Source organism: Dendrobium catenatum, unplaced genomic scaffold (assembly GCF_001605985.2).
Source record: "Dendrobium catenatum unplaced genomic scaffold, ASM160598v2 fragScaff_scaffold_1021, whole genome shotgun sequence".
Classification (NCBI taxonomy): Eukaryota; Viridiplantae; Streptophyta; class Magnoliopsida; order Asparagales; family Orchidaceae; genus Dendrobium; species Dendrobium catenatum.
The window spans coordinates 2,015,042-2,035,738 of NW_021319483.1; the positions used below are offsets into that span (position 1 = coordinate 2,015,042).

At 36.8% G+C, this 20,697-nt stretch overlaps 1 protein-coding gene across 1 annotated transcript; it reads right to left on the reverse strand.

Moving 5' to 3' along the window:
* Positions 1-1,027: 1,027 nt before the first annotated feature.
* LOC110110158 lies at positions 1,028-20,697 on the reverse strand. Its single transcript, XM_020841505.2, has 9 exons — positions 20,227-20,697; positions 17,496-17,702; positions 17,115-17,217; positions 16,954-17,033; positions 16,645-16,722; positions 12,215-12,306; positions 2,661-2,772; positions 2,271-2,396; positions 1,028-1,315 (listed from the first exon to the last, which is right to left on the reverse strand). The coding sequence occupies exons 1-9, from the start codon at positions 20,476-20,478 to the stop codon at positions 1,193-1,195; spliced, it is 1,173 nt and encodes a 390-aa protein (XP_020697164.1). The 5' UTR covers positions 20,479-20,697; the 3' UTR covers positions 1,028-1,192.

The following is a 20,697-nucleotide window of genomic DNA, read 5'->3' on the forward strand; positions in this document are numbered from 1 at the left end:
CACATGCGAGACGAACGCACATAGTTTTTTAAGATTTTATATAATATGTTAGTTGAGATAGAAATTAACTTTAAATTTCTTTATATTAAAAAATTATATCTATCTAGTCGTTCTAAATTCTAATATCCAATGAAATTAATATATCATATATTATTTTAGTACTTGTATTATCTTTTTTTATTAATACAATGACTCATATTAAAAATAATTTTCTTATTTATATTAATAAATTTAAAATTAATTTTAAATTTTAAATATTTAAGAATTCATTATCATAAGATTTTCAAGTAATTTATGTCCTTTTTTATGTATTTGATCATTAATATAAATACTTTGACATTAAATTTAAGACTAAGTTTATAATAACTTACATATATTTATAAATTTTTATTCACATATTTAATGATGATAATCATTTAAATGGCCACCAAAACAAAGAGCTTAGCTTGTTTATTACACTATCCATAAAAGCAATGCAAAGAAGGGGTAATTATCATTTCAAAATGATGTTCTCTCATTATTCAAATACTATAATTAAAATTTTGAAAAATACATTTTTCTCTTTAAAAAAAAAATAAATCTAAAAAACAGTTCAAAATAGAGTTAAAAATTAGTGACATCCAAATATAGAAGAATTAATAAAATATGCTTGTAACACTAGAATTTAAAATTATCATTATTATAGTCTCTTAGGATAATTTTCTTTTCATTTGTTGACTTAATGCAACAAATGTTTTTTTTTTTCTATGATTTTAAAGGGAAAACATTATAGATAAAATTATGAAAACAGAGGTAATTTTCAAAGGAGAAATAAAAAATCTATAATTTTCTTGATTCAATAAGCATGTAGATCACAAAATGCTTGATAACTCACACTCCCACATTAATATTTTATTGGCTTTCTATTTTGCAAACTTCGGCTTCATTTAGAGCATGTTTCTTATTATTTTTTAAAGTATTTTTTAGTATAAAAATTTTAATTTAAAAATTTTCTTACTAAAAAACAGTTTTAAGAAGCAATAAGAAAGCATTCCCAAACGAAACCTTGATATCCAATATATCATTAATTTTTCTTACATAAATTGCAAGATGATTAAATAAAAGAGTCTAAAATAGGTCAGTCAGCTATTTGAGGTTAGCTTTCTCTGTTTCTTTATTATATGGAGAAGAGAATAAAAAAAGTGAGTGAGAATTAGCTTCTATAGATTTCTCTTGAATTGGATCCTCTGCTGACTATTCTCTGCAGTGCTTTCTTAGCATCCTCCAATGTCTGAACACCATTTTCCTCTTCAAATGATAACCTCTGTATGTTAAACTGCATTGGCAAACTTAGTTTAAATGCACATAAGGACACAAATAGGGTGAAAACCGAAAAGAATCCCTCATTTATAATTATGAAAAAAAATTAATCCCAATTTCATCCCTCGGCTATACAAAATTGATCACAATGTAATCCCAACGCGACAATATGATGCAGAATGTTGGCCATTAGAAGAGAAGCATAAAATTAAGTTAAGTGTTGTAGAGATGCAGATGCTCAAATGGATGAGTGGCTTTACTCTTCAAGACAATGTGAAACGAGTATATACGTTAAAAGTAGAGTAGTTTTAGTAGTAGATAAGATTAGAGAAAGTCGCCTTTAGATGGTTTGGTCACATAAAACTTCAGTGTTCCAATGACCCGGTTAGAAGATGCCTCAGATCTAGTCTATGCTAAAAAAGATAGAAGTGGACTTAAAAGGACTTGATTAGAAAGCATTATAAATGACTTTTTTAATTAAATTTAAATGAGAATTTGACTCTTGATAGAATATAATGGAGGAAAAAAAAGTTATGTTGTCAATCCTAAATAGTGAGATAAAGACTTTGTGTTGTTGTTGTCGTCTCAAAGCAATCACTTTGAATCAATTTTGTATAGTCAAGCCTAAGGCTTCGTTTGGGATTGCTTTCTTCTTGCTTTCCAAAACAGCTTTTAAGTACAAAATTTCTTGAATTTAAAATTTTTGTACTAAAAAACCGTTTTAAAAAAGCAGTATGAAAGCTATTACAAACAAAGCCTAAATTAAAATAACATAATATTCTAGAACTAAGTTAACCATATACAAATCATCGACGGCCTATATTGAAGTGAGGTGATATAGGCCCAATAATTTATTGTCAACCAAACAAATTTCATTTCATTGCCATTCTTTTATTTCCTTTCTTATAATTCCTTAAAACCAAAGAGAGCCTACGAGAATTCTGTTCTGTTTTCTATGCCATGCAAGTTACCTGAGCCCCCTGCCGAACTCGAACATCAGTTCCTTTGCTATCTATTGATATGAAAGCTACGTCATCTATCTCTCCTTCAGTCGATAGAATTTCCTTGAGTGGTTTAGAGAATATTGCGTTTAGTTCCTGAATATTAAAGCCATTGAATAAGATGAGCAAAAGCTTCTTTTCTCAACCAATTAAAGCTTCATTTGGGACGGTTTTTTTACTGCTTCTTAAAACGGCTTTTTTATATAAAAAAATTTTTTTACTAAAAAAATTGCTTTAAGAAGAAGGAAGAAAGCTGTCCCAAAGGAAGCCTAAAACAAACATCAAGCTTGTTTAGAACAGATAAGAGGAAAAAAATACTAGTAAATCGTTTTCTGAAGAAAAAGCAGCCTTCTTACTCACTTTTAGATTTTGTTCTCCTCCATCGGCAGCAATCTTATCAGGTTGAATGTCTTCATAATCCTTCACATCTATCCACTGAACAGTGCCGAATCCTCCGATAAAATATATGTCCCTGAAATGCATCAAATAGTTGAAGACCACATTGAGAACTGTTACATGTTTGTTAATTCTTGTGGAAAATGAAACTTTTTTTTTTTTGGAATGGAGAATCCACCCGCTGCCACTCCAAAAGGGAGCTTGGCGGCGTTGACTAATTCTCGACTGGCCTAGAAGAGGCACCCACTCCAGAAACATCCTAGCCAAAACTTAATTGGGCCCCACTTAAGAGGCGCTGCCGCTCGAGGAGAATCAAGCACGGGTTAGGGGTTCTCAATCGTACTCGCCCACCAACCAAGCTAAGCAACGGTGGATTATGAGGACTACCAGAATAGGAAATAGAAAGCTATTGGCATACCTGAAAAACAATATCAATTCCATAAGCTAAAATGCTCGTCCCAATTTAAAAAAGTTGATCCTTGTTGAGTTAATCTATGAAGATGATTGTTGTCATAATCTAGATTCGACAAATAATTAACTTGAGATCGATGATGATGATGATTAGAAAACGCTTAAGGTTGATTAAGAGCTAGAATAAGAAACTAGTGACCGATTATGCAACTAAGCCTATGGAACCTCCTACTACAGTTATTAAACCCCTCTATTTGCAGATGGAGATACATATTATTTCTCAATTTTATATACTATGCATGCACCATCACAAGTTGACTTTATTTCCAACACCAATATGTCATATAGGTGCTCATCACTATGGCATAATATACGTGGATACCCAAATATTTCAATAAGAATTGCAATGGCTACAAAAGAAGCTCCTTAATACTCTATGTTATTGTTTGCTTCTTCACTAACACAAATCATCATCCAACCTCGAAACCTCCAGATTCTCTACAAGGTAATCAATCATTGGCAACTCTGCTGATCTCTCATAATGGATGTCAGCCATGTCCACAAGCACGAAACTACAATGCATGTATACTCCAAGTACACTTAAAGAGAGAATGAGCTAATCTCGCCATAATCATCATCACAGCTTTTTCCGCACAACTATTTGAAGAGAGTTCTGTTAGGCAAGCCCTAAGGCCGGCTGAACTACTGGACCGGTTCACATCTACAGAAAACTCTCCAAATCTCTAGCCGTAGTCTAGAGCCCAAGAACAAGAAAACCTAGATCTCAACAATATTCCCAATGCAAGATAATCCCCCCTTTTCCTAATTAATCCTTGCTATGGTGGGAAAAATTCAAATTAGGGGTTGTTTAGGGATTAAACTTTTATCCTTTTGCTTTAATTAGTCTTTTTGGCTAGGGTTTGTGATAGGAAATACTTGAGATCAAGTATTTCCTATGCGTCTCTAGTGCAAATCTCCTCGCCAAATGCTGTCCCGCACAGGAAAACAGTGAAAAACAGCGGAAAAATGGAGAAAAACTGAGAGAAAACGTAGGAAATCAATAGCAAATGATTGTATTCCGCTAGTAGATGCAAGAGACAAGTAAGATACAGCTTTCCTTCGATTCGAGAGGAAGGAAAAACTCTCCAAATCTCTAGCCGTAGTCTAGAGCCCAAGAACAAGAAAACCTAGATCTCAACAATATTCCCAATGCAAGATAATCCCCCCTTTTCCTCCTAACCTCCTAATTAACCATAAAGGAGTTTTACAAAATGTCTAAACAGCCCCTCGCATTCAAAATTTCCCTCCCAAAACTCCTCCTTGGCCCCCGTCGGATGAGCTCGGCTCCGCCCGGTTCCGCCCGCTGTTCCGCCCGCTCGGTTGGTTTCCTCCTCGAGTAGGTGTGGACCGGTCTGGTTTGGACCGGTCCAGCCGGCTCAAATGCCGGCCTAACAGTTTGTTTTTGGATCTTGAATTTGAAAGCAATTTGAAATCTAGCATTTGTGTTCTTGGGCTCTAAGCTTTACTAGAGAATTGGAGAGTTGTTTCTTCCTCTCGAATTGAAGAAACTTTTATCATGTATTGTTTTCTTTGTTCGTGGATTAAATAGAAGAAGTTTTCCTTGTATTTCTCTCCAATATCCTGAGATTATTGCATTGTTTTTGCTGTTTCTCTCTGAAATCAGTATAATATTTATTGTTGTTTTTACTGATTATTGCTAGGTTTGCTTGCGAACTCAAGTATTTCCCTGAGGGTTACTTGTGAACTCAAGTATTTCCTATCAAGTTCCTTTTCGGCTAGACAAATGATGTGGAAAAATTATAGACGTGAGCTTCCTTTCCATATCTGCATATTTTATTTATTTATTTGTATTAAGGACACATAATATTTTTCCATATTAGTTGAGTTATTATTAGTATGTATTAACTACCCTATTCAATATAAGGGGCCTTTGGATGTTAAGGAAAAGAAAAATATTGGTCATTGAATACAATTAAAACCCGAAAATTCTCATATCTTTTTCTCCTATTTTCTCAATAAATTCCAGTTTTCGCCGCTTGCTCATGACTAATTCACATGACAGAGAGAGAGAGAAAGAAAAGAGAAAATGTACAACAACATTAAGCCTTTATCCCACTACGTGGGGTCAGCTACATGAATCCTTTTTCTCCATTATGTCTTGTTAAAAGTCAAATTCTCATTTAAATCAAATAAAGAAAGATCATTTCTAATATTTTATAACCAAGTCTTTTTAGGTCTACCTCTACCTTTCTTAATATAGGCCAAATCTAATACATCTACTCTCCTAACAGGGTCATTGGAAGGCCGTTGTTTTACATAATCAAACCATCTAAGGCGACTCTATAATCTTATCTATCAATGGAGTTACTCCAACCTTTTCACGGATATGCTCATTTTGTATCATGTCTCTAATAGTAAATCCATTCATTCACCTAAGCATCCTCAACTCAGCAAAACTTAACTTAATATTTTGCTTATATTTTAATGGCCAACATTCTGCACCACAAAGCATTGCAGGTCTTACCACCATCTTATAAAATTTTTCCTTAAATTTGAGTGGAACTTTTCTATCACACAACAAATCCGAAGCATTCTGATAGGAAACACTTGGATTTCCAAGTGTTTCTCACCAAAACCAAGTAGATTCAATGTAAAATTGCTGTCCACAGCAAAAAAACAGCCAAAAATAGTAGGAAAGCAGGAAAAACTGCAGAAAAATCCGAGAAAAGACTTGTATTTTACTAGAAGTTGCAAGGAAATAGCAAAGATGCAATTGATCCTCAATTCGAGAGGAGGATCGATCTCTCCCAAATCTCTAGACGCCGCTAGAGCCCAAAGAAATCCTAGTTCTACGAGATCTCAAATTTCAGCCAAATTCAAGATGCCCAAACCCTAGCAAAATCAACTATTTAATGCATACAAATCAAAAGGAATTCCCTAAACAGTCCCTACATTCAAATTTCCCTCTCAAAACGCTCAAAAAAACTTCCTAAAACGCTCCCGCAAGCAGAGCGGCTCGCGCGGCCTCCGCCCAGGCGGAAGATTTCCGCCGTTTTGTCTCGGCCGGTCCCGCGTGGACCGGCTGGACCGGTCCACTGGACCGGTCTAACAATACTCCCCTCCCAAAGATCCACCTTGTCCTCAAGGTGGAAAGCACGACACCTCTCCATTCCTTCTTTCATCACAATAGTAAGAACTTGAAGAGTTTGGTCCTTACACCTGTGCCCGGCGTATACCCTCTGTCACATCTGAAACAAAGCTCTTTTGCCCTCTTCTCCTGTAATTCTGTCTCAAGTGAGCTTCTTGAAGTTATCCCCACTCCCTCCTCCTACTAGCTTCTCTCTGGTGATCTCATTATTGTTGACTGATGCAGGCCCCTTTGGTGCTAAAGAGAGTGGCCATAGTCTTGTAAAGCCTCTTGAGCTGCTGCTACTCGGCTCCCTCTCCAGATTATTCTGATTTTCTACACATGTGCCAACTTCATTGCCTCCTCCAAATCACTAGCATCAGAACTTTAACTGCCGCTCGGACTCTCTTCAATTCTCGAAGTTCACCCAATAGCTATCTAGACGCTCCAACCTAGATGCTCGACCGCTCACGGTAACACCTCTGCTACATGACATACGCAATTCTCATAGAAATCTCCTCCCCGGTCGGTTGGAAAGCTTCTATTAGGCAGTTTAATTCCCTCCAGTTCCTGTATAGGCTCCCTCCTGTCACGCCACTGATACAAATGACAAAGCCTTTCCTTCCAGACACAATCCTGCTGCCGTCAGCTCTCATCCTCTGTCAACCCATTGACAGCAAAGTAACGCTCCACCTTGTAGATCCAGCCATGGCCATCTTCCCCCTCAAAAGGGCATTCTTCAATTCCTCACCTTGGGTTCTCCCCGGTATCCTCCATAGCCTCCATCCCCTCAGAGGAGGCTTCCCCAATTGTCCCGATCGTCCCTCCGACGAATATACTCTAACCCCTCTTCATACTCACCTCTCCCCCTTCAACATCATCACCTCGACGCTGAATACCTTCAAATTCAGCACCTCGACGATGACGTTCCTTCTTTCTTCAAAATCCCACCCTCGACGCTGAATTCTTTCGAATTCAGCACCTCGGCGATGAGATCCCTCTCTCACCCCACCAAAATCAGCCCCCCTTCTGTCATATCTCATGCTCATCTCTTCCCTCGAAAGGGGCTCTAGCGGAGGCATGTCGTTCTCTTCCCTCTAGGATCTCCACTCTCCGAATTCTCCTCCCCCGCAAGGGGTTCGGATTTCTCCCATGCCATGGCCGTCGGTGTCTCTCTTACTCCCGATGTCACCGGATTGGTTTTCACTCAAAGTAGTTTCTTCATATTTCCTCCATTGCGGTGAACTTCCCCTCCAACCTTTCATTGTTGGAGGTGATTTGATTTTGAAGGTTGAATAATCTTTCCTCCAAACCGGCTTTCAGTTTGCCGACTTCGCCTTCCAAGACGTCAACCTTCTTTCCGGCCATCGTTCTCCTAACGGATCCCAAAAAATCTTCTTCCGGAAACGATAAACTTGCTGAAATTTCAGAATTTCAGCCGCCGGTGGCCCCAAATCGATGCTCTGATACCAATTTGATAGGAAACACTTGGATTTCCAAGTGTTTCTCACCAAAACCAAGTAGATCCAATGTAAAATTGCTGTCCACAGCAGAAAAACAGCCAAAAACTGTAGGAAAGCAGGAAAAACTGCAGAAAAATCCGAGAAAAGACTTGTATTTTACTAGAAGTTGCAAGGAAATAGCAAAGATACAATTGATCCTCAATTCGAGAGGAGGATCGATCTCTCCCAAATCTCTAGACGCCGCTAGAGCCCAAAGAAATCCTAGTTCTACGAGATCTCAAATTCCAGCCAAATTCAAGATGCCCAAACCCTAGCAAAATCAACTATTTAATGCATACAAATCAAAAGGAATTCCCTAAACAGTCCCTACATTCAAATTTCCCTCTCAAAACGCTCAAAAAAACTTCCTAAAACGCTCCCGCAAGCAGCGCGGCCTCCGCCCAGGCGGAAGATTTCCGCCGTTTTGTCTCGGCCGGTCCCGCGTGGACCGGCTGGACCGGTCCACTGGACCGGTCTAACACATTCCTCCATTTCAACCATCCAACTTGAATTCTACTAATAATATCCCCATCGATTTCACCATCACTCTAAACAATAGACTCAAGATATCTAAAACGAGTAAACTTATTAATGACTTGATTGTTCAAAGTCACAATCCCCCACTAGATCCATTACTACTAAAAATACACTCCATGTATTCGATTTTATATCTTCTCAAACAAAAAACTTTTAGACTCTAAGGAGAGAAAATGTATTACAACAAAAAAGGAACAAAAAGGGAACTAGAAAAGTTGGGCAAAGACGAAGCTACTCAAGCTTAAGGTAGATACACATAGTAGAAATCTACTTATATAGAACATGACCTCCTCTCTCAGAAGCAAGGCACTTGAGCATTCATAAATGAAATCTCTTGCCCCTAAGGCTGAGAAAGCCAACATATAAACACGAGAATGGAATGATGAACTAGGAATACTTGAACGTCCATGTCAACTAGCCGTTAAAGTGCCATCACCAGGCTAGTAATATGCAACCATAAGATGTACCCCACTTTGAATGGAGCCAAGTCTACACTAGATGGAGTGAATCATAATTAACAACACATACTTCTGTAATTGTGATTGACATGTGGAAATCACTTGAAGAGAGAGTAAGTGGATGTCTCCATCACACCCCCTCTCTTTTCTTTCTTTCATCTTCACTTGTTACAAACAACTACCTGTTATATATGACACCTTCTTACAAAATATTTATTAGTTGGAGGAAGACTATAAGGAAAAAAATAATGATTGAAACCGAGGCAGGCTGAATTAAATGCTTTCAAAAGAAAATAATAATGACAAAGCAGTGGTGACATGTAAACCCTTGATTTCATTTTTTTTCTGTAAATTACAACACAATAGTTTTCATGGAAAAAAAACAGAAAAATTTTTAAGGGCGAGAATACCACCAGATGTAATGTGATGCCACTCTTTTATAACTTCGTTGTACAACTCATAAATTTTTGCAAGAATTACTATATTATTGAAACTCTTATTTATTATTAATTAATAGTACCAAAGTCCATTGTCTCCAATCATATATGATACTATTAGTCTTAAGATTGCATAAAAAAATGGTAATCACATTGTTACAATCTCCTGAAAATCCAAATCTTAATAGATATCTGAGGTGGAATTTTTATCCTTGTGCATTTTCTTCAAACTAACTCCTCTATTAATTATAAAAATATAATAGCATCTTCATATTTTATTAATTTTATGAAGAATTTTTTCTTTAAAAACAAACTCGTTAATTTCACATGATTTTCACATTTCACTTATAAATTATAATCCACAAATCTTGCCTATATACACATTTAACATCCAATCCTCAATATTAACATATTTAACAAATAAATCTTCTTCGTTCTATTAGAATACCTGATGAGGACATCCATAGAAGATTTTGGCACACATACCACCGGAGGGGTCATCGAGCAACAGTCATGATTCAGAGTCTTTATTTTTGATGTTTTATTTTATTCATGTCATTTTATATTTCCTGTTTTCCATTTGTACCCATATGAGGGAGTTAATGTTTATTGTAGCCCAAGGGCAATGTCGTCATTATGACTTTTATTTTCGGTTGGCCTATATATAGGCTATGTCATTGTATTTGAGTTAGTTTTTGATGAAATGAAAATTTGCTTTGTGTTCTCTTAGTGAGTTCATCTCTCTCAAATCTCTTAGTGAGTTTTGGGAAGAGCTAGATCTCTTTGTGAGTTCTAGACCTTCTTCCCCATTGTCTTTGTGATTAATTAGTTTGAGAAGTCAAGGTGAATCCATCCGTGATTTTCTTCTTAAGCTTCCTTCCCACGACCTTCTCCACCAAGTGTTTCCGCCGCCCCTCCCTATCAAACTGTCGGCCAACAGCAGCCCAGCCACCCGCCGGCCTGCAGCCCTTGCCACCGCCTCCCCCCTAACCCCCCCAGACCGCCGGCCACCAGGCTGCCGCCTCCCGCCGGCCGGCCAACCCCCACGCCGTGGCCGGCCCCTTGCCCCCCACCTCTAGCCGCCGGCCCCCTCCTTTGAATTTCAAATTTGAAATTTCAAAGTTTCATGAGCCATTAAATGTTTCCTAATTTGATTCCATAATTTATGCAATCAATTTAATTGAATTTCAACTTCGAATTTGAAATTCAAATTAATCCCATTGATTGTCTTCCAATTAGGAAACTCCTCCTCTTTAGAAAACTGAAATTTAATTTCAGATTTTGTTAAAACTGAAATTAAGGTTGTGGTCCCCACTCAATTGAAACTCAAGCCCCTCTCTCCTATTCATGTGGCCGGCCCCTTCATGAGTTTTTCTCTCTTTAATTAGCTCTAATTCCCCACAAAATCAGCCCCAACTCCCTCTCCTCATTGCCGCCCCCTCCTTATTGGAATTCAAATTGAATTCCACAATTAAACCCCTCCCATCTCTCCCAAAATCTGAGAAAATTCCAGGATTCCTGAAATCCTCTTTTGTTGATCTCTCAACCTAGCCGCCCCCCTTCAAGCAATCATGCCGGCCCAATCCCGGCTCCTCTCTTGCCACCAACACATGTTCTCGTCCTCCCTTTGGTGCTCATTCTTTTCCGGCAATGACGCATGGCGGATCCTGAGCTTGAAGGCGGACTTGTATTCGACATCTACGGAAACATCCACGTTCTTCGATCTCCCTTCTTCGACGTGGGGTTTGACCACGACGACGACACAGTTGGAGGTTACTTGGATCGAATCCTCCCCACCCTTGTGCACGTCATCTACGGACAATTTGCAGACTACGAGTGGATCATTGACGGTCATCATCCCTTGCCACCTCCACATCCTATGCCTCCCTCTCCATCTCTACGGATCGCCGGCACCGTCTACCTGGGAGTGATCTCGTTTCTTGTGTGGTTCTTCTTCCTCCGACAAACCTAGACGTAGAAGAGTGATTTTGAGCCTCAAGGTGAGACGATCGCTTTGTTAACCGCCGGATTCTAGTTGGCTATTCATTTTCATTACTTTTGATTGAGGTTGTTATTTTATAGATCTTGCAAACTTAGTTGTAACGACTTGCCTAGACATTGTTAACTTCTAAGATCTTTATTGATTTGTCAAATTTGAGAAGCATTAAATTGTCTTATCATTGCTCTAACAAAATTTTATTAATTTCTAAGAAACAATTCCTAGTTTCACATCAATACCACTCTATAACTAACAAGTAAAGGTAGTTCAATGACCGATGACAATTGAAGGTGCCATTCAAGAGGTTTTCGTGGGGATTTGAGGAACGTGAAGCAAAATTGATGGTGAGACGGTGATCCAACAATTGTCCAATGGAGTTTTACAAAGTCCAAATTGGAATTAAATTTTATGGAACATGCTTAAGATTTTAAATAGATTAAATCATCGTTGAAATTTTAGAAGCAAATGTTGTAATAGCTCAGTAGATAGTGAACCAATGTTGTTAGAACAATTTATCTAGTCCCCATAATTAGATGCATCATGCAACCATTTCAAAATAAATAGAGAAAATGATCAAAAAAGATCTCTTGACTCTTTATGATGGACTGAAATGATCCTCAACTATATTAAAAGATTATTTTGATCTTTCAATTCTTTAAAGAGGAATCAAAATAGTCCCATCATGAGATTATTTTGACTCTTTTTAAGGACTTGAGGGATAAAAATTATTCTTTAATATAGTTGAGGATTATTTTTGGTCCTTCATAAAGAGTTAAGGGATCATTTTGATCTTTTTTCTCAAAATTATTATGTGTAAAGGCCAAAGGCAATCCATTATCATGTACTTCCAAACTGATCTGAAATGAAAAACATGTTTTGGAACTTTAGCTAAAAAAGTTAATTTTGTCAAATGTTATATGCAACCATACAAAAAACACAAAGATACTCCGTTCATGAGATAGTATATTGAGCTGCTGCTATATTAAAAAGGAGAAATACTAATGCATGAGAATATACATGACAAACCTTATGGTAGCCATCCTGTAATAATAGAAGTTTCCCCATTGCTGGGATGCCCACTGTTGGTGCTTTGATATGAATTGATTACAAGCCCAATCCTGAAGCAAGCAATACAAAATTTACTTAAATGCATTCCCATCGAATCTACTGGGAAAGTTTGTTAAGTTTAGTGCATTTCTTTGAATCAATTTGAAAGGGAATAACTGTAAAGCAGTGAACAAATAAAAAAGATTGCTGTAATGAGTTCTAAATTACAAACTTCATTGAATTTTAGAACAACTCAGCAGCAAAGGAGTTACGGAATGCAATCTTTTACTTTCTTACATCTCAAGATACTCCTGCTCACTCCTGTCCACATACTGAAATGTATCTCCAAAATTTCTACATGATTGTTAGTTCCCTTTCTACAGTAATCCATTTACCTATCAACCCATCTTCTTTTAAGGCCAGCAAGCTCATACAAATTTTATCTTATAATGAAACAAGTTGTGAGGAGATGAACCATGCACAAAATCTATGGCATGTTATGTGCAACTAAGAAGAGCAAGCTCATTAATCAGATTCATCTATATAGAAATGAATGGACTTTGAGAGGATCACTAGATCAACTAAAAGGCTTCCTAATCTCTTCAATATATGAAGAGGTTTCTTATGATTTAAGGGTACGTTACAATCTCTTTCCGTTGCCTGCTAAAGTTTTTTTTTTTTTTCATTTTGCAAGAATTATAAGCTCTTATTATATCATCATCATATGGAGCATCTGGTGATAAGTTATTCTTGTTATTTCACTAAGATAATATGCAATGCAAAGTTGCAAACCTTCACATCCATGTCTGAATGAATGCACAATTCATAGGAAAGAAAAAACCATCTCACGTCTGAATGAAAGCACAATTCATAGGAAAGAAAAAATCATCTCACGAATTCAATATCAATCAATAGAAATTTCAAGAATTAGAAGAAAATAACTAAAATAGAATAAAATCTAAATATAGAAAGACTATAAAAAAGAGAGAAAAAAAAAGAGATTTATAGTTGCCCCATCCTTTCCATTTTCAGACGAGACGAGGAGTAAGGGAAAATGGTTTTCAAAAGCACCCGAGCAGAGTTCTTCGTACGCTTGCCAGCAAGGTGAAGCGTAAGGGCATCGGCAGGGTCTTCCAATCTACTCCGCGTGCAGTTCTTGCCTACATCGTTCTTGTGAGACTCAATAACATATTCTCATTCAGGGCAATCGGTCTGGAGTTAGTAGGCTGAACAGCAGTCAACATTAAAGCAGATGGAGATTACTTCATTCTTGACAATAAATTTTCAGCTTTATCAAGAAATAGCATAAGTTGTTATAAATCGGATGGAGGAGACGCCAGCTTATTCCCTATATCTTTGACCCCATCCTCCAGCATTAAATCATCATGCGACATTTGCACAGATGTGCACAAGTGACAAGAGAGACTGCAAGCACACACAAGACCACTCATCCAAGCGTTTGGCTCTTCCCAGGCACACGCACCGAAAAATTCCTGCGCGACTCCTCCCGCACTCGGTTCTGCTTCTGCGTGGGTAATAACGCAACACAAAGGCTCGGCCTCCAGGAAGAGATGCACGAAGTATATGACCAAGAGGAACATCACTCCTCTCTCGAGCGCATGCGGGGACAAAGACTGAGTCGGATGTCGTCATTCCCAATATGACCTAGCTGTTGTCCAGACGCACGATTTCTCATCCCGTGCAGTCGCACGCACGTGAGAGGAGGCTACTCCGCTCCGCTCGATTCTGGTCCAAACGCATGCAAGAGGAAGCCTCCTGCTCAATCTCTCAACGATTTTGGACACACAAGAGACTCCCGTCTCCGCTTCTTTTTGCCACAAGCACGAAACAGAGAGCATGAACAGTTTGAACCGCTCGACTCTCGTTCAATCTCCAACGGCAATGAAGGCCGCTTACTCCTCTTTGCTTCATTCGATTCTTATATCTAGAGATTTCGGCAATGAAAACCAGTGGAATGACCAGTATTCCTCATAATTCCGGCAATGAAGGCCGGTGGTGGGAATTTGGCTCTAATAAGTGGGAATCTGGCTCTAACAATATGTTAATTTCAGAGAATTGGAGAGGAAAAAATCTTCTTAATTTCATTATGCAAAACTATCTCTATTTATAGATTTATACAAGATATCTTAATAAAAAAACAAATAAATATGGAATCATGCATCATTGCCTTCATATAAGTCTTCCCAAATCAGCCACCCGAATATGGAAGGAGATTGACGTGATCCAAGTGAGCCTCCCACAGATCCTTATGCTGGCTGTGGGATCAAGGGCCAAGGCACGGCTGAGATTTAACAGCATGATCCAAGTGAGCCTCTCACGGATCCTCATGCTGGCCATGAGATCAATGGCCAAGGGATGGTTGGGATTTAACAATTACTAGTCTAATGCTTCTATTAACTCCCGTGGCTACAATTTTTTCAGATCTTGGCTCAACCACTAATTTTCTCTAGAGATCCTTACCATAAGGACCACTATTTTGCTAACCTTAGACATGCTACTAAACACCATAAGAGCTTTATGTAACTTTGACCATGGTCATGAGTTTATAAGGAAATGTCTCTGTCAATTGGGAATGATCCCGCATAATTGAATGTGCCCATTGCATACTTATAACTCAAGCCACTAGAACACTTGATTTATAGAACTAAAAAATCAGATAAAAGCTATAGCCTTCTGTTGCTGCGATATCTAAGTTGAAAATTCTATATAAAAATAACATAAGATCCTCTTCAACATAATTTAGGGTTATTAACTCATCAAACCTATTCAAATACGCTGAAAAAAAAAATGCTAACTTTACAGAATAATCCATTAGTCAGCAACCAATCCTTTTAAGAAGGCAGGATGCATTTTTCTAAGTTCTTAATCATTTTTTTCAACTTATAATTAGATATTGGCTTAACTTCTCACGTGTGTTCCAACACTAGGCCAATAACTTCTGATCTGCCCTGCTAACTTCATATTGAAGAACCAAATAACACACGCATCCTCCATGAAAACAATGATCCATGTTAGAAATACTTACTAGAAAAACTATATGATTGAGTCAACTATGTAAAGAGGCATCCTTTAATTTCATCTAACAGTACTGTTATCATCTTTATTGTTTTTGAAATCACGACAGTAATTACAATAAAACTGAAAATCAGTAACATGTGCACCATGAGACCTAACACCATAATAATTTCCTAAACAAAGAGAGTGTTCAATGAGAACTCTTATATTGAACCCTGTCTTCCATCAGGCCACTCTAAGTTTGCCATTCCTCTTAAATTAGGCAATGGTTCATGAAAAAGATTGGAATCAAAGATAGACTCTTGTGTAACTCTTGATTATATGGCCTGTGTTGATCTTCATCAGGCTTCAGTAAAGGTCATTGTTTTTCTATTCATGTAATAGAGAGGCAAAAGATTCAACAAAATCACCCATTCTAGAACTTCTTTAATGTTTTAAAGAACCAATGGAAACTGTAATCAACCTCTAAGAAAAGCTAATGCATGAATTAATTTTTCTTAGTAGGCTTTAAGAGTATGAATCTACAACTTTTTAATGTTCAATAAAAGCTATCATCAAACATAGACTATGGCTTCGTTTGGGACAACTTTTTTGTTGCTTTCTAATACATATTTCTAGTGCAAAAATTTCTTAAATTAGAAAATTTTATACTAGAAAGTCATTTTAGGAAGCAGTACGAAAGATGTCCCAAACGAAGCCTATGATACTCCCTATAAGCCATTAACATTCTATAAGATACCCAAAATAAGAGAGCATGAGCAAACATAGAATATGAAAATAAAAATTTCTATGGGACAACTCAAAGGGACTATAAAACAAGATCAATCATGTTAACGTAACCATAACAAACTTGTATTGAGAAGGAAATAACCAAAGTACAAGTGTAAATGCAAAATTACTAAAGCTTTATAATTATTATGAAAGAATTTTGATCTTCAAAAAATATTATATAGAAAGCATACTATCATGAAATCTGACTACAAAGCCAACATGCAAAAACCATCATCAAACACCAAGGAATAAACAATTCTTACCGAAAAAAAATTTTTAGATTGTTTTTTTTTTAATTACCAAGCCCAATTTTTTAGATTTCTTATTGGTTATATTTTTAAAACCTTCTAGTCATTAGCGGACCTACAGGGACCCTTGGGGCATGGGCCTCCACTGGCCCATTCATGAAAACCATTTTATTTTAAATATTTCAAAGCAAAAAAGCTGACTTCGCTACAGTTTGAACTCAATATCCCTGGTTCTATAAACCAGCCCATATTCACTAGACCACATAGATAATCTATGCTTCAGTATCTATTGTTTTTTTTACTCAAATAATCATTAAATCCGACAATAAAAAAAAGAGATAAAAGATAGTTAACCTGTTTATCTGCAGGTAGTGGGATGGCATCACCAAATATTGTAGCTCGCGCATTTGATAGCCCACTCCACCCAGGAATCTACAATTAAGCCTTGCTTTAGATAACCCAACTGTTCTATGCTAATTGCTAAAATTTTGATACTAAGGCTTCGTTTGGGACGGCTTTCTTATTGCTTCTTAAAGCAGCTTTCTAGTAAAAAAATTTATTTGTTGTACTAAAAAACTGTTTTAAGAAGCATTAAGAAAGCTGTCCCAAACAAAGCCTAAATGTTATTTAGAGATATAACATAGTTTATTGATAGAGTAATACCTGAACAACTAGAGTGCACCTCGAATCTGCCAACAAGTTACGAGTGTGGATGGCCAATGGTGATAGTGAAAAAATTGGATCTATGAAATGACAATGGATATCACTATAAGTAACTTTGAAATAAAATTGAAATAGGTAAATAAATAGCATTACAAACTTACGTCCCATTGAATCAGTTGCATAATCAACCAAAGAACCGCATGGATATCCTGCACGTCGATGATGCATTCGAGACATCACAGTGCATAAATGAGCAAACCTGGCCTGTTATGAATAAGGCACGACATGAAAACACGACAAAGGAAAGTAAAAGACAAGCAATGCTCAAAATATAAAAATCAAGTCATGATTTAAAAAAAACAACTAAAGAGAGAATTATAATTTAGGATGTTTGGGACGGCTTTCTTACTGCTTCTTAAAGCAACTTTATAGTAAAAAAAATTTAATTTTTATACTAAAAATTGCTTTTAGAAGCAGTAAGTAAGACGTCCCAAATGAAGCCTTAATGTACAAACATCTAACTGTTTTGCAAAGCAGCTTACTTGTTCCATCAAGTTGCGAACAGCTAATGCTGCAGGAGGTAAATCGTGAGAAAATGTCGCACTATGCAAACCACCTGAAATTGGTGTTCTGAATAGCCCAGCTCTAGTTGTAGATCCACCATGAAAATTTGCACCATAAGGTCTTGTTACTTCTTTTTCAATTACATCCACCTTGTCCATTCCACCCTCATCCTTATTATGTTTCAACTATTGATTAACCATTCAAAAAGAAGTTAATTCTCCCTTTAGACAATAATTGAAAACCAAAAGCCATATTGTAGGATGTAAAATTCAAAAAACTTGTCAAAAAGATGTTATGTTATAGGCTAAATGCATCGGATATAGTAATGAATGCAATGGTTGTCAATACTTCAGCTTCCTTTCTACCAAAAACAACAAAAAAATAAGTTTAACGTAAAAATGTCAAGGCTCCAATCAAGTTGACATGCCTTAGCGAAGAAAAAATATCAAAGGAAAAAAATCTAAAGGGAGAGACTCGATTATGTTCAAAAAATATCAACTTTGGATCACTTCAGCCAATCAACCAATGTCATGCAATATGATGGAGAATTTCATAGAAGTAGCATATCACATCAACTTATCTTCACAAACACTGTGGTAACATTTCCTATATAAAAAATGCTAACTTGCAAATTCTGATGCAACGAAGAATAAAGGCATATTTCACCATGGATGCATTAGACCAGGCGTTAAAACAATTTTCCCACTTGTAGCATAAAAATAGACTACCCGATTTTTTAAGCTAATTAACCGTAGCACAAAGCTATGGGATAACTCTTACAATTCAATACGGCTTTGACCACTAAATGTAAATGCAGGGTTGGAAAGGATGCCTAGTAATCAGTTAAAAGTTATTAATTAACAGAGAAAAGCATTTAAAGAACAAAAGTTCCCAAAATTAGCATTGAAGGAAGGAATTGGAAGTTAAGTGAAGCATGAGCCCACTAAATCGACGTATCAAAGAAGGCTTCATTGGAAACAAATCATGGTGCTCATGTGCACTATTGCTAAAATATGGCTTTAAATGCTACCTAAAAAAAATCCTGACAATTAAATTTCAAATTATATTAACCATCAATTTGTGATCATTCATTTGTAATTATCCTTAATGAATTTAGTTACCCAAGTGTCCATTAGGCCATGCATATCAAGAGGGCCCACGATAATCACTCCAATTAAAAGGAAGGTGCTATACACTTAATATTTCTTTAAATACTACCTAAACTCCTATTGGCCATACATTCTCAGTTCATTGCCCTCATACAACTTATTATGTCATGAATGTCTATGATACGACACTCCCCCCTTCACTGATCTTGATGACAGGTAATGTGGCGTGTATTTTCCATAGAGCATGATATAAAGTTTGGTTCCCAAATAGTCGGGATAAGGAAAATGATGATGATATATAAAGTCAAGTGTGAGTTATGAGATGTAATCTATTTGGCATTAAAGATTGCTTAGCTTTCATTATCAATACTATTAAGAAGAGGCTTGAAATTTTGTTCCCAGAGTACCCTAGCCATGAACTTACAACAATCAACATAGATTGTTGGTACAACAGCAACAACATCAAGCCTTTGTCCCACTACGTGGAATCGGCTACATGAATCCTTTTTCACCATTGTGTCCTGTTAAAAGTCAAATTTTCATTTAAATCTAATAAAGAAAGATCATTTCTAATATTTTCTAAAAATCCCTTGGATGGTAAACACAATTCTAAAGCATAAATGAACATCAAGGAGGCATGATTCAAGTTCATATAGATATCAAAGCACCCTCAACAAGCCCTTGAAAGCAATCCTACAAATTCAAAAAATTTAGGGACACTGCACTTTCTCATTTCTTCTAGAACATATCATCTCTCTTGTGGATGCCTATGTTGTTGGATCATGCACACAAGTGAGGAACAACTCAAACCAAGCCATGATACTAAATTGGCATGCTGCTTTCGATCAGCACTTCAGTAAAACACATGCAGCTTATTTTAATAATCTAAGGTTCCATTTGCTTTGTCCTAAATTCGAAAAAAAAATCTTTTTTTTTTTTTGAAAAACAATGAAATTTGTTAGATCCATCATTTGATTATCCACAGTTAGAAAAAAACATTTAGTTAAAGATCCACAACCCCTATCAAACTCCCCTCAAGTGTAATGATTTCAACTTCACATACTTGATTGCTTCAAGTTATAAAACATTTTTTCAAAAAAAAAAAAAAACATGGATTTTCTATATTCTATCATTTGGTTGAATAATTTTCAACTGTAGCAGCGTTTTCAAAACAAAATCAGCATTTTTTAAACAAGTATCAAATCTATAAGCAGCCAAATAAGTTAATTGTAAACGAAATATCATTTTCTAAAACGTGTTTTCCATCAACAAGCAACCAACTGAACCATCCATCTGAACAGGTCCTACGAGTCCCTTTCACTCGGTAGGAAAAAATTTATATCCTACTTCCAGCCACCTCCTCCGTATCATTGTAGCAAGTTTATGATCTACAGTGATTTTCTGTAGACGATAAACCAATAAAAGTCATTTTGGAAGATTCTTCCGATACAGAAACGCCACCCAAACCAAGGCATCATCATTCAACAAAACTGCCTTAATGAGAAACAGAAGCTACAGAATTCAAATCCTTATATCCAAAAGAAGCACCAAATAACAAATAAAAATCGGAACAGAACAGATAAAGAGAAGCCGATAACACCTCGACTCCATGCAAAGCAGACCCATTTCCGAAAGGCTGTTCTTCGCCCTTCCCTCCGTCAAATACCTCATTGGTAACTGCACGGACTCCGCTACGGCGACTAAAGAGACTTGGAAACTTAGAATTTTGATGGGTTTTGAAGAGGCACTGTCCAAAAGATGGGACCTTGGGGCAAGAAAAGACGCAAGAGTGCCTTGAAGAGTAGGGTTCGGCCCGCCAGGAGGTAAAAGAGGAGGAGACCAGAGCTTCCATTAAGGCAAAAATCCGGAACGATGAATTCACAATGGAAAGGAAAAAAAGATGAAAACTTCAGAAGGTTTTCTTGTATTTTGGAAAGAGTGGAGAACCAGGCCAAAGACAAAGCCAAAAAAAGCACGAAGCCCTTTCTAGTAATCTAACAAAAAGTCTTTAGAGGTTAGCCGGGAAAGAATTTCCCGGATTCATTGCATGAAAATATATCTTCCGGATTAT

What these genes read in the sequence shown, in the direction of transcription:
- LOC110110158 (XM_020841505.2), bottom strand. Translation starts at nt 20,478, where the DNA reads ATGGAAGCTCTGGTCTCCTCCTCTTTTACCTCCTGGCGGGCCGAACCC. An exon ending in CTGCTTTGCATGGAGTCGAG is followed by an intron (nt 17,703 to 20,226) that starts GTGTTATCGGCT and finishes GTTAATCAATAG; the next exon opens with TTGAAACATAATAAGGATGA. An exon ending in TTCGCAACTTGATGGAACAA is followed by an intron (nt 17,218 to 17,495) that starts GTAAGCTGCTTT and finishes TATTCATAACAG; the next exon opens with GCCAGGTTTGCTCATTTATG.